At 36.6% G+C, this 15,454-nt stretch overlaps 1 protein-coding gene across 3 annotated transcripts in view; it reads right to left on the bottom strand.

Moving 5' to 3' along the window:
• Positions 1-605: 605 nt before the first annotated feature.
• The window catches only part of Nup62cl (nucleoporin 62 C-terminal like), a 65,014-nt gene continuing 50,165 nt past the window's right edge, over positions 606-15,454 (bottom strand). For all 3 annotated transcript variants that reach the window (XM_040744456.1, XM_021231018.2, XM_040744457.1), the window contains one exon: positions 606-1,733. In XM_040744456.1, coding sequence (XP_040600390.1) covers positions 1,639-1,733 — 95 coding nt within the window. In that variant the 3' untranslated portion in view covers positions 606-1,638. The remainder of the gene's footprint in view (positions 1,734-15,454) is intronic.

Raw genomic sequence — 15,454 nt, forward strand, 5'->3', positions numbered from 1 at the left:
TACTGAATGTGGAACCTCACTTATATGTGGGCTCTTTTTACAAGAGTTTTTTCTGGGAAAAAATGAGAACGTTTGTCCTTATCTAGGGCATACTGGTAAAAATATTAAAATTCAAAAATTTGAGGTTACTCAAAATTTAACTAAAAAGTGTGCTAACCTTCAAAAGTCTGTAATATTTACTAGTCTTTAATATTCTTGCATTATTCCCCACCCCCTCTGCACTAAAGACTGAAGCTTGTCCATGCTAGGACTTTGGGCCCAGACAATGTTTGATTCTTTGAAACAAGTTCTTATTTAGTTGAACTCAGCGTATAACCTAGGCTGGCCTTGAATCTGTGACCCCTCTCTCAGCCTTCTATGTGGCTGGGATTACAGGCCTGTGCTACCAACTCCAGTTCACCATCTGTAATTTTGAGTGTTGACAAAAACTTACTGAAATAACTAGTAAATGTTGATATAGGAAGTGAATCCATTAAGTTCTAGTATTTATCCTACACATAAAACTTACCATCATTAACAGTCATTTAAAAAGTATTTTCTTCTGTAATATGAACCCTTCTGTGTGGTCATGTGTGATATTGACAACAAAAATTCAGTTCCGTCACTTAACTTTTAATCTGTTTATTTTCACTTTTAGGACATCACAATATTAATGACTTGATGAAGCACAAGAGACTGAGATGTTTTAGCTAAGAAGAAGGCTTTTTTTCCTTTAAGAACATAAAAAGTTATACAAAAAACAGGTCCAAACCATATGCTAAAACAAAACAAAACACATGAAAATCAGTCTCTAGGATACCTAGGTGTGACGATACTTGGAAAATTGAGGCATGAGGATTGTAAGTTCCAAGCCAGCCTAGGTTATACAATGAGATCTTGATCAAACCAAACCAAACCAGACCACTGAGGTATCTATATGTAGTCAAAATTAAGTGAATCTTAAAAGTAAAACAATTCAGTGCTGAGTATATGATCCAAGAGTGTGGCATTGGATTTGATCTCTAGAACCAAAGGAAAAATAACAGCCCTGATTAAATCCCTAATCCACAAAACCATACTACCTTCTCTGAAAGTCACTTGTTGTAAGTGATGATACACTTCCTTTCATTGCCCATATTGTCTTTCACAGATAAAAATCATATCTTAAACATCATATCTCAGAGTAGATAGTAAAATTCACTTGAGACTTTACAGTATATAGCACATTATGTGAATGACAGCAAATGCCCAGTAAAGACTTGATGGCATGTACGTTTTGGCAAACATCTTCTTAATTCAGTAGGGAGTTGGTGTGTACAGGTGACAGGATGCAGACTCTACGTGAGCAAGATATAGATTATACACACAAAACCAATACCTAATAGGTAGTTTCCTGGGCAAGGGGGCTAATACACCTTTTACTTAAGTCTGGATAAGTACTCTATCACTGAGCTATGCCCTCAGCCTGGATTTTATTTCATTCTCAAAGAAAAATTGGATACTTCTCTTTACAGTATTTAAATGAAAAATAATCAGAATCAGACACATGCACAAATTAATGCAATCAAAGATAAGTATTAACTGTAAAACTACTCTATTTAATAGCATCAGAATTCAGGTATTATGAATAATCCAAATAGAGTGGGCTGAGGGAGACAGTTATTTGAAGGCAATCTTCATATTGCACTCCTGCTCCCTGCGACGATACTCTTCAAAAGCCTTAGTAACCTCTTCAACCTTCTTCTGCATTATGCCTACAGGGGGAAAGTCATACAGTCATTAGTCAAAGTCACATTCCAGGGACACAACAACACATCCTCCCCTCAATTATTACATATAAAACCTTACATTTCAAGGTTTTAGAAAACGAGAGAGAAAAATTCATCCTATTTGAAACTATGAAACAGTGGATGAGAATAATATTTATGTGTTCTCTTTAGCTTTTGAACAATAAAAGTCTACCTTAAGTTTGTATTTTGTTGGAGGGAGTATTGACTGTTTATTTTTACTCACAAGTGCCTAAAAGAACAATTCAGGGTGCTCAGTAAACTGAACAAATAGATTTTGGTAGGTCTGAGTTAACTATAAGATACGAGTTCATAGGGAATATTTACATTTCTACTGTTTTCCAATGATTTATTTACATTGGTGGTTTTTAAATTTGCTCAGGGGTAGTGTACTGCAAAATGCCATTAATAGCATATCAAACAGTACTTTTCTAGCATGAAAAATAAGCTGTTGAAGGAAGTATGTTAATCAAAGATTTTCTACAAAAATGTACAAATAAAACTGAACATTAATGTTTAGTAGGCGATAAATAATAGTTGATACCCCAAAGGAAAGAAAAGTTTTGCAAAATAAAAACTAAAAAATGTAATTGATCTACTTTATTTCTTTCAGTTAACCAGGACAGTCTCAATGTTAACTCAGTTTTTTAAAAGCATAATGCCTCATCTTATCATATAACATATATGCATTCTGCAAGAGCTCAGGGGTAATTTAAATCATGGTTATCTGATGAAGGGCCAGAACAACAACGAGTAATGAGCATGACTAGAGTAAATCTCTTCTTTTGTTGTAATAACAAACTGCATGGTGCAGATGCCCCCCCTTAAATAACTGTTTTAATGTGATGGAAGCATAAATGAGCAGTACAATGAGCCATTAACTTCAGACTAGAGATGTCAACATAAGCACATTGTACTAATTTGCTGATTGATACATATTAATGCAAAGGAGTACATTTATAACAATCTTAAAAATCAATAAAATGTCAAGTAACACAAGTCAGCATTATTAAGAGAGGCTTACTATAAACATTTTGTCATGTCTTCTAATTGAATTCCCAGGACTACTTCTGTATTAGCTCACTTTAAATGTTTTAGGACTTTCATTCATTAAGAGTAAATATTGCACATTGTACTTACTGCCCAGAATTTTGGTCCCAAGACCAGCATTATTGATTGGTTTCTGTCAATATATTAACTTAATAAATCATAGTAGAGGCAAATTGTTAGCAGTAGTCACTTTGAAGAAAATATACCATAAACATATTTTTTTCATTTTTAAAATGTACTGGGGCTGGAAAGATGACTCAGAGGTTGAGTGCACTGGCTACTCTTCTAGAGGATCTGGGTTCAATTCCCATCACCCACATGGCAGCTAACAACTGTCTGTAATTCCAGTTTCAGTGGATCCAACATCCTTACACAAACATACATGCAGGAAAAACACTAGTGCTTGCAAAGTAAAAATAAATTAATTTTTAAAAAACTTAAAAAATAAAAACACCAGGCAGTGGTGGAGCATACTTTTAGTCCTAGCACTCACTAGGGAGGGAGAGGTAGTCAGATCTCTGTGAGTTCAAGGCCAGCCTGGTCTACAAAGTGAACTGAAAATTCCAGGACATCTGGGACTGTTATACAGAGAAACCTTATCTTGAAACACCCCCATACAAATACTGAAAATACAAAAACAAAAATTCTATACCCAATAGGAAACTTGGGAGCAAGGGAAATGTTCAAATATTAGAATGCCTGATGTTTGTACAACTATACAGACTTGTCTAAATGGTCAATGGCATGAAATTCAACAATTTATTTTCATAAAAATAACCTGCATGATGGTAACAGTCCTTGATATGCTAGCATGGATGGGGGATTTCACAAGGCCACACCACTAGATGAAGAGCTATAGGCAGTCAATGGCTGCTGAGTGAGGGAGAGTTACTTTTCTTCGGGGATGAACCACCTTGATAGTTAATCCAATCCCAAATGTCCAGCCCTAAACATATGTACAAGGAGCCATACTAAATGGACACAGTCAGTTTTCCACATACATACATGCATGAACACAGGCTCAGGTTCCTTTCTTAAACACCCCAGGATCACCTGCCCATGGGTGGCACCACCCACTGTGGGTTGGATATTCCTACATTAATATCAAGAAAATGTCCTATAGACTTGCCTACAGGAAATCTGATAAAAGCATTTTCTCAAATGAGGTTCCTCTTCCCAAATACTAGTTTGTGTTAAGCTGACCCTCCCCCAAAATAACAACAACAAAAAAGATTTCGGTAAAACTGCTTCCAGCCCATCTCCTGATTTGGGGATATATTTTTGTGCAACTTAGGTTGACTTGCAAATATTTTAGACAATGATGCATAGAGACCTTCCTAGAAGGTTACAAAAGAAGTAATTTTGGTCATTAAATTGAAACAGTTTTTTTACTCTAATTAATACTACTTTTTAAATGTATTAATTACACATAAAATATTGGATACTGCATTGTTACAGAGTATCACTTTCTCCTAGAAAAATAATTGGGGCAGTGGGAGAAAAATTACCTTAACAGAAAAATGGTCAGAAACACAAACAGGCAATTCACTAGCTGATATGTAGATTTCTTACAACTATTTTAAAATACATGTCATAAATGACCAGAAAGATATAACTTGGGCCAGAATAATATTGTTACATATAAGTTTTGTCAAGAAATGGTGGTGGTGGTGGTGGTGGTGGTGGTGGTGGTGGTAAGTGCAGAAATGGATCCTCTAATGAATGAATTGCTAATAGAAATACAAACTAGTTAATCTTATCTGAAAGAAAACACACACACACACACACACACACACACACACACACACACACACACACACCAGAAGCCTTTCTTTAAAACAACACTGCTTCTGATTCAGTATTTTAACTTGTAAGAACTGTATTTGTATCTTCCAATCATGGTGTGTATTAAAATCCCCAACAGAGGAGCTGGAGAGATGGATCCAGTGGTTAAGAGCAGTGGCTAAACACTCCTGTTTAGTTCCCAGCACCCACATGGTGGCTCACAGCCATCTGTAACTCCAGTTCCAGAGTTCCTGATGCTCTCTTTTGGCCTCTTCCATCACAGCACGCACATGGTGGACAGATATACATACAGTTGAAAGCTTAAAATAAGTAAACTTTAAAAAACCATCTAAGGGTACATTTAGTACAGCACAATTGAAAATAAAAAATGTTGGGAACTTTACGACTTAACAATGGCCTGTAAAAATCCTTTGTATGTGTGTGTGTGTGTGTGTGTGTGTGTGTGTGTGTGTGTGTGTGTGTGTGTGTGTATATATATATATATATATACATGTAACAAAAATTAATTTTAAAAGGAGCCATGAATTTGAAAGAGGGAAAGAAAGGGTATATGGGAGGTTTTGGAGGAAGGAAAGGGAAGGGGAGAATGATGTTATCATATTTTGATCTCAGAAAGAGAAAATGTAAAAATAAACACTATGGCATGTCCAAGTATCTTGCAGTCATTAGCAGAATGGACAGATACCCATGTATACAGTTCTACCTGCTGTCAGCTTTGTTTCTTCTCTTTCACCAAAAGCTGAGGGGTCGGGGAAGATAGCTCAGTTAGCTAATTGCTCGCTGTGTAAGCATGAGAGTTTGAGTTTAAGTCCCTCCATCCTTGTGAAAGGTGCTGCGCAAGTGGGGACAGGTAGATTCCTTGGGCCTGCTGGTCAGTCAGCCTAGACTATGAGCCCAAGGTCCCAGTGAGAGATCTCAAAAGACAAGGTAGGATGGCTCCTGAGGAATGACACTGAGGCTGACTTCTACAATGACACAGACACACACACACACACACACACACACACACACACACACACACAGCCATAGCCTCCACAACAATAACAATAACAGTAACAGTAACAATAAGAAGTTGAATATACTGTGCTTGGTACATGTTAGAGACAAACTGTGACTGTCTACTAAACCCTAAGGTCATGGCCACATTTTGAAAATACACAAACATTAATGCATAATCCCTGCGAATAAGTTCAAAACTACTTTGTACATCATGCCAAGAACAAGAATGTATTACAGAACATTCAAAAGTAGAGGGGCTTTTGTAAAGACATAATGATTTCATGAAGATCATTCTGATGGTGCTGTGGGAATGAATTGAAGTCGAGTGAAATGCGATAAGGGAACATCACAAAAGAGCACAAACAAAAGGTTCCTACAGACTAAACCCGTACAGCTGTAAAACTGTAGTAAAGACTTTTTTTTAAAGGAGGCGAATGAGAAAAGCACCAAAGCATTAAGGATCCAAAGAAAGAAGCAAACCCTTTAACAATCACAATGAGTTTTGTGCTAGAAATACTGAATTAGTAGGGCTAGATTATTCCAAATGGTGTTGAAAGCTGAGCTGAAGACAGGATGCATGACTAAGAAGCACCCCCTTCCTCTCCTCCTATCTTACATCTGGCTGATACTCCCAATTCAAGTTCTACAGAAGAAGGTCTTCCTTTGAAGAATGTTAACAAGCTAAACTATGGCTCAGAGATACCAGACCAAGCCAAGGGCAGACAGTCTGTATGAGCTTAAATGGACAACTATAATGGAGCATGGGGGTGTCTACCTCCTTCTCTAGGGCTCTAGGAATGCTGGTGTAGCACAGGCCTTACTAACCTATAGCCAGGAAATGGAAGATTCTTCTCCAGAGACTTTGACCAGCTAGACAGAGAAACTGGGAAGATAGTGGCTAGAAATCCTTCAGTGAATGGGAAAAGGTGCAGAGGCAGGGGATCTAATCAGATTATCCCATGACCCCAGTTAACAACCCCAAGTACAAAATGTTTCATGTAGTTTTCTTTTTTATTTAAAAAATTATCCTTCATTTTACATACGAACTCCAGTTTCCCCTCCTTCCCTTCCTCTCACCCCCCACTACCCCTGCTTTCCAGCACCATCCACTACTCAGAGAGGGTAAGGCCTCCCTTGGGGAGTCAAAAAAGTCTGGCATACCAAGTTGAGGCAGGACCAAGGCCCTCCCCCTGTATCTAGGCTGAGCAAGATATCCTAGATGCCAGTCCTTCCCGCAACAGATCAAGCCACATAACTGTCACCCACATTCAGAGGGACTAGTTCAGCTGTTTCCGTGGTTTTCCCCATGAAAAACTTTCTTAAGTATAAGAATATTTTAGGGAAACTTCTTGACTTGGGAAGAAATTAAAATGAAATGGAAAGCTGAAAGCAACAAATTAGAAGAACAAAATATTTTTTGACAAATTTAACCCCATCAGGGATGATACTGAATCTAAGAAACAGGAATGAATGCTACTAAGTGCACATACACACCGTCATGATGTGACTGTAAGCTCTTGAACGTGAAAGTCGCGTCAGAAAGCAAAGAGTAACAAAAAGTTTGGAATAAGAAGGAAGAGCACAGATCTGGAAAACTGAACAAAAACATAGAGACACTAGGAAAGAATAAAAATGCAGATCAGTTCAGGGAAGCAAACATTAGATTAAGTATGGTTCTGGAAAGTGGAGCAGAGATAACAGAAACAAAGAAATGAGCAGAAAGCTCATGTAAGCATACCGCCTCAGACAGAAAGCTATGACTTCCTTGACTCATTAATACCAGGCTCAACAGATGAAACGGACTCACTTCAAAGCATATCATCTGAAATGTAAGTGTTCTGAGAAAGAGCTTAAAATTTTCAATAGAAAAAATGAAAACAAAATGAAGAAGTCCAACTAAGGTTCAGAATGAGAATGACTATCAGAGTTAGAAGACAATTAAAACTGCTTCTTCAAAAGTCCTAAGAAATCTATTTCCAAACTATAATTTAGTACCTAATATCAATCAAGTGTGATAGTGGGAGATATACATATATTTTTTTTCAGAGATGAACAATATCAAAATACTGACTATGCACTCTTTCTGGAAGTTACTAGAATATGTGCCAATTTGGAACCAAGGGGATAAACAAAGGGACCGAGAATAAGAGGAGAATAAGAGCCACAAAAGAAATTTGTCAGCTGGGCGGTGGTGGCACATGCCTTTAATCCCAGGAGTCGGGAGGCAGAGGTAGGCAGATCTCTGTGAGTTCGAGGTTAGCCTGGTCTACAAGGCTATACAGAGAAAGCCTGTCTTGAAAAACCAAAAGAAAGAAAGAAAAAAAGAAAGAAAGAAAGAAAGAAAGAAAGAAAGAAAGAAAGAAAGAAATTTGTCAATACAGTAACTGTGCAGCAAGGACAACTTACCTGAAGAGTAAGTTCAGTAAGTTCAATACTCACATTCAAGATAACAACTATTCCAGAAGGCACAACAGAGGAGAGCTGAGAGTATAGCTCAGTGGTAGAGCCTATGCTTAGTATGCATAGGACCTAGGTTCAATCCCAGGTACTACCACCACCATCAAAAAACCAAATAAACATCCCAGAAAACCAACAATACAGTAGAGATTACAAGACTATGGAATAGAGGAGTCTTGGAATCTGAACTAGGTAATTTAAACAAAAAGCAGGAATTTCAGTACTGACTTACTGATAATTATGTAGAAAACTAAGCAAAAAAGTAAAAATAAAATGAAAAAGTAAACAAGAACTTGCAAAAGAAAGAAAATTTAAAGTGCTAGGCTGTGAACAACACCTGTATACTATAATTAAAAATAATAGTAATCCAGCTAAAGACTGAGCAGAACTCAGTTGTAGAGCTGGAATCCAGTTGTAGAGAGGAAGGAGTGATGAGTAAAAGAGCCAAGATAATGCTGGGGAAATCCACAGAAACAGTTGATCTGAGCAAGTGGGAGCTCATGGACATCAGTCTGACAGGTGGAGAACCAGTATAGGTCTGAACCAGTGCCCCTGAATGTGGGTGTCAGTTGGGGGGTCTATGGCCTCTGGCAGCGGAACCAGTGTTTATCCCTAGTATACGAATGGACTTTGGGAGCTCATTCCCTGTGGAGAGATACTCTCTCAGCCTAGACACACAGGGGAGGGCCTAGGCCCTGCCCCAAATGATATGACAGCCTTCGACGATCCCCTATAGGAGGTCTCACCCTCCCTGAGGAGTGGATGAGGGGTAGGATGGGGGGTTAGTGGGGAGAATGGGAGGATGGGAGGGAGAGAGAACTGGGATTGGTATGTAAAATAAGACTGTTTTAAATTTAAATTTAAAAAGATGAAAAATAATAGTGATCAAAGTGAAATTTGTGATGTATGTAAGTTGCAAAGATTGCATTTTAGATACCTCTGGAATATCTATGTGCAAATGTTTGTTAATACAGAATTTTGATGATGAAAAGAAAATAACCACCCAGGAAAGTTATGGCTGGATAAGACAACTGGGGTCAAACATACTGCTGGTTAAGAGAAACACCTTTTAAAAAGAATACCATTAGAAACAATGAGTGGTTTCAAATCAATATTCTAAGTCCCTACCTTACAAAATAGAAAAAGAACAAAATTAACACAAAGCAAGCAAAGGTAGGAAATAATAAAGACAAGAGCAGAGTGCAATAAAACTGCAAACAGAATCAACATAGAGAAAAATCAATGAGCTAAAAAGCTAATTCTTTGAGAAAAAAGTCAATAAAATTAATAAACTTCTAGGCAAGAGGGAGAAATTTAAGCACAGAAAAACATAACTCACCAGTGTCAGGAAAGAAACACGGTAAACCACTACAAAACTACTTTATACTTACAACTCACAAGCTTTACAGAAATGTACCAATTTTCAGAACTTAATCAAGATAAAATACACCATGAGAATACCCAGGTACAAGTGGCTTCACTGAAGATCTATTGAACACTCAGAGAAGAATTAACACTATTTTCCCACAAATCCTAAAATAAATGGAAGACAGTACTGATACCCAAAACAGGCAGATAGTACAAATACAGAAGAGAAAACTAAAGACCAGCAAATCTGCAGAGCACTTAAAATATCTCATATGTTTAAAAACTTAGAGCAAAATAGATCCAAATAAAAGTATATTTTTATTCTGCATACGTATGAATGACTATCAGAAAATATTCCTGAGTCTATTATATAAACAAATTAAATAAGAAAAATAATATAACAATTGATTCAGAAAAAAACATTTGATAAAAATCTAGCACCTACTTAGGATTAAAATAAAGCCAGCCAGTTAGAAATAGATGGGTATTACATGAGCTTGACAAAGAGCATCCACCAAAACCCTAAGGCTAATACTACTATATTAAGATGAAAGACAGAAGGCTTTGCATGTATGATCAGAAATGTACAAAAATGAAAGTGATAAATAAATAAACTTAGGGGATATCACCCCGTGGTAGAGTGCTTGCCTTGAAAGTCTAAGGCTCTAGGTTCCATCTCAGATACACATACAGAAAGGCTAGAGAAACAAAGTAAGGATGTCTATTCTCATTACTCATATTTGAGAGAACTTCTGGAAGGTCTACCCAGTGCAAAAACAAAGTAAGGAAAGAAATAATGGCAAAAAAATTGGAAAGGATGAAACAATATTTGAAGATATCATAGCTGCCTATGTAGAAAATTCTAAACAACCTACAAAAACTATAATTAAGAAGTGAGTCATGGGGGCTGGAGAGATGGCTCAGCACCCACATGGTGGCTCACAACCATATATAATGAGATCTGGCGCCCTCTTCTGGCCTGCAAGAATACATGCAGGCAGACTGCTATACATAATAAATAAATATTTTAAAATAAGAAGTGAGTCATAAGCAAGGCTTGGTAGCATGCCTTTAATGGCAGCACTCAAGAAGCAGAGACAGTTAGATCTCTATTAGACTAGGCCAGTCTGGTCTACAAAGTGTGTTCCAGGACAGACAGGGCTACACAGAGAAACCCTGTCTCAAAAAAAAAAGAGTAATTTTTAAAAATTAGATATATTTATTTATTTTATTAATGCCTTTTGTTCATGTACATATGTACTTTATGTGCAGATCTGACGTCCACAGAGCAAGAAGAGGTTGTTTGATCCCCTGAATCTGGAGTTAAAGACGGCTGTGAGCTACTGTGTGGGTGCTGGGAGTGAATCTTTGTCCTCGCAAGAGCAATTCATACTCTTAATAACTAAACCAGCTCTCTAGTCCCAGTCTTAGATCAGAAGATAGACCATCAGTAGACAAAATTGGTTTCATATATTACCAATGAACATATGAAACACAATACCACTTGAAATCACTGTCAAGAAAATTAAATACTAAGGTGTAAGGCAAAATAAAAATGCTAATGTAAAATATGTTAAAAAATTTACAAAATGTTGATGAAAGAAATCAAAGAAGATAGCAAAATTTTGAGACAGAGTATGTTTGTGGCTGGAAAGGTTCATCATATAGTTAAAATGCTAGTTCTCTCAAATCCATATATAGTTTACAATTTAAACTTTAAATGCAATTTTTAACAAATACCATAAAATGTTTGTAGTAAAGCAAGGGAACTAAAATAGCTAACACCCTTTTGGCTGAGGAAAATAAATATTATAGTTTATATGCAGCTATAGCAATGGTGACAGTGTGATATTTAAGGGGGAAAGACACAAAGATCCACAAAATAAAGACCTCAGGAAAAATTCAAACATACTAAACAGATTTTTGATCAGGCTCAAAAGCAAACTCAAGGGCCAGATATGGTGGTTCATGTCTGCAACCCCAGGTTCAAGGAGGCTGAGGTAAGAGGATTTCTGTGTTAGAGATCAACTTGAGGGAAAGAAATTCACACTACAAGATGAGCCTGCAGGTAAGAATGCTTGCCACCAAAACTGAGGACCCAAGTTCAATACCTGGAACCCACATGGTAGAGAGAACTGACTCCTGTAAGTTGTCTTCTGACTTTGACAGGTATGTTGTGGCATGTGTGTGAATGTGGGCACACACACATTATAAGCAAACAAACAAACATAATAATGAAATAAAATAAACTCAATTTAACAAGGACAGCTTTTCCAATAGTGTTAGATTAACTGAATGAGTGCAGACAAAAATCAGCAAACAGAAAGCCCTTGGTCTAAACTTATTATACAAAATGAAACCGAAATGGATCACAACCTTAAAATGTAAAAAGATAAAACTTTCAGAAAAATATGAGAAAAAAATCTTTGAGATAAAAGCAAAATCAAACAAACAACAAACAAACACTGACAAATTGCCTATCATCAAAATCATACTTTTGTTCTGTGAATAACTCCCATGAAAAACATGAAGAAATAAGATAGATTGGGAAAATTATCTTCAAGCTACATACCTGAATACAAGAAAAAATTTTAACAGTCCAGAGTAGAAGACAATCAGAAAATGAGAAAGAAGCATGGGAGACATTTCACTCAAGGAAGAGATGCTTAGTGTCGTTAGACATGAGGGAGATGCGAAGCTAAACTGCAGTGATATCATTACACATCCATTTACAGGGTTAAAATGAAAACAACTTATAACCTAAGAGTGGTAAGGACACAGCCATACCATACAACTCATACATCGCTGGTGCCAATTTAAAGTGGCATAATCACTACAGAAGACCGTAACCTTTTTTGCTAGGTGGCTGGGCTTGGTAGAGTACACCTGTAATCCCATTACTTGGGAGATGGAAGCTAGAGGATCAGAAATTCAAAGAGAAACTCAAATTTATATCAATTTAAGAATCTGTCCATGAATGTTCATAGCAGATTTCCTCATTTTATCCCCAAATGTCCTAGATAAATTAATAACCAGTTAAACAAACTGTGACACACTCACACCAAAATACTACTTAGCAACATGGAGAGTCAAACTATCGATATATTCAGCAAGCCAACTGAGTCTTTTCAGAATGGGGAAAAGCCATTATTCAAAGGTCATATTCTGTACAATTCTATTTATATAATAAATCACAGTAAATTTCAGCAATGCAGACTAGATTAGTCGTTCCTACAAGTTTAGAACTTGGTGATAAGGTGGGGACCAGATGGGAGGAAGATGGGCATGATGATAAAAAGAAAACATGAAGAGGTCATGCGGCATGTAACTGTTGAGCATTTCTGCAGTTGTGATACATATAAAATCCTACATATATGTAATAAAGCTTCAAATAATTAATATGTATCCAACTAAAACTGAAGAAACCCATGACAGGCTTAATCAATGTCAGTATCTTGATTATGGTATTATGCCACAGTTTTGTAAGATGTTACAATAGCTGAGAAAAATAAGTGGCATCTCTATATTGTTTCTTACAACTTTGTGTGATATCTGAATTGACCACAAGAAAATTTCAATAGCAAAGACCAATACATATAAATAGGGTATTTTATTATTGCTGTTGTTTGAAACGTTTTTTTTTCTCTGTAGTTGAAGCTGGTCTAGAACTCACTATGACGTTCAGGCTGGTGTCAAACTTATGACCCTCCTACTTTAGCCTCTCTAGGCAAACCACATGTTAAGGTTTCAGCTAGTGCAGAATGTATCCTATATATGAGGTTAAGTTGCTATTGACAGTAAGTTTGCATTTTTGAAATTTAATATAACTAATATTTCCTTGTAATTCAGAAAAGAAGAGTGAATAGAAAAGGAGAGGAGATGGAAGGGTGGCAGAAAAGAGGGAAACAATATGAGATTACCCTCTGACTAGTCATAGCTACTTTTAGGACATTCACTTTATTGAAATTCAAGTAACGGCTGGATAGACTTAAGTTCCTGGTGGCATATACTTCTGGATAGGAGAAGTATTTCTAGAAATACAAAGCTCTCACCTCCACCATGAGAATTTATCTGGTCTCTTCGTTGATATATTAAAGTGATGACAAGATGCTATGCTTGGCATAGCATTGCTCTTCACACACAATCAATGAAAAATATATTTTAAAGAGGGATAAAAAAGAAAGATGATCAAATGGCAAGGTGTCCTGAATTACTGCAGTCAGGGGGTAGATAGCCCAAATAACAGAATTATTTTACATCTTTATGTGGTTTTCATTTAGGTGTTTATCAAAATTGCCAAAATACTACTCATTATAGAAGTCTCACTTCAAACACCCTCTACTAGAAAACAAACAAAACAAATAAAAAAATCCTGCAGAGTCATTTTGCTCATCCTGTCTTTCTTTTTTTTACCGCACCTTGCCTCCTCCCTTTGTACCCATTGAAGGGTGAGATAATAACATTAATATAATATATAATAATATAATATTGATAATAATATATGCCTGCTACAGAGTAACACTGGGTCTTGACACAGTGCGTGTTTTGTTCAACATCTAGATAACATCTAACCTTACAATATCTGATCACATAGCACTTTAGTTGTGTGTGTGTGTGTGTGTGTGTGTGTATGTGCATGTGTGTGTATACACAATGGGAGGTACAGTGTATGCTTGTGTGGTATATGTGCATGAGTGTGCACATGTGTGCATGCAGAGGATATTAGGTGTCCTTATATTATTCTTTGCTTTATTCAGTTGAGACAGGATCTTTTACTGAATAGGAGCCAGGCTAGCAGCCAGAAAGCCCCAGCAATATTCTTGTTTCTGTCTCTTACCTCACCAGCACTGTGTTTATGGGCAGAATTGGTAACACTCAGATTTTTGTATCAGTGCTGGGAATTTGAACTCAGTTCCTGATGATTTGCACAGCAAGTATTCTTACCCAATGAGTCATCTCCAAGCCCCAGCACTTGTGTTTCTAATGCCTGTGGATGCTACCTTGATTCTCATAACACTGTGATGGTAAATAAAAATGTAGGAAGGTTTAAAGAACTTCTCAGAGGCCAAAGCTAATTAGAACTCACAGTTGGGCTTGTATAGTTGACTCTCATCTAACAGTGCTTTTTCTATTAATATACCTGCTTATCAAACACTGTGAAAATTTTGAATAAATAGTATATAATGCATGCATGTATTGAAATATCACACTGAACTTCACTGATTTGTACAATTAATATATGTTAATTATAATAAACTAAATGCTGGGCCAGCAAGATGGCTTAGCCAAGGTAAAGGAACTTGCCACCAAGACTGATGGCATAAGTTAAATCCCCGGAGCCCATATAGTGCCCACAAATTTTCTTCTAAATTTCACAGACTCACTATGAAATATACATGGCTCCTCCAAATAAATAAATGTGTTAAAATGTAAAAATAGATAAACTAAGCTAAATTATGCTGAATATGGCAGTGCACACTTGTAGTACCAGAATTTATGAAGCTGGGGCAGAAGGAGCACCATGAATTCAAAGTCACCCTGAGCTAAATAGTGAGACCATGTCTCAAAAATAAAATACAATAAAAGAAAATAAGCACTATGCTGAGCTATAACTTGCACCATAATGGTATTTGTTGTTCCTTCAAACACTGAAGTGCTTAACATGAGAAGTGCCTATCTGAACACTATCTGGGAGGCTTGACTGAAGAAAAGCCATCAGGTTATTTTATGTGGTTCCAATGTACTTATGGGTTTGGTTGCTTTGTTGTTGTTGCTTTTTTAATCACTAACAGGAAGAAAATTGCGAGAAAAAAATTCTATCTTTCTCACAAACAATATAAATTCAGCTATTTGGAAGTGATTTAAATTATGTTGCATATAATTCATGTGGGGAAGCTCTCCAGCTTGAGGAAATTCACTTGGGCACAAAATGTACATAAGTAGGATTAGTGAGAAATCTAATTTTGCAGATGTATTGAGGGTATGTCAAATCTGGATTTACATAGAGA

The sequence above is a fragment of the Mesocricetus auratus genome, unplaced genomic scaffold (genome assembly GCF_017639785.1).
Source record: "Mesocricetus auratus isolate SY011 unplaced genomic scaffold, BCM_Maur_2.0 Super-Scaffold_100003, whole genome shotgun sequence".
Classification (NCBI taxonomy): domain Eukaryota; kingdom Metazoa; phylum Chordata; class Mammalia; order Rodentia; family Cricetidae; genus Mesocricetus; species Mesocricetus auratus.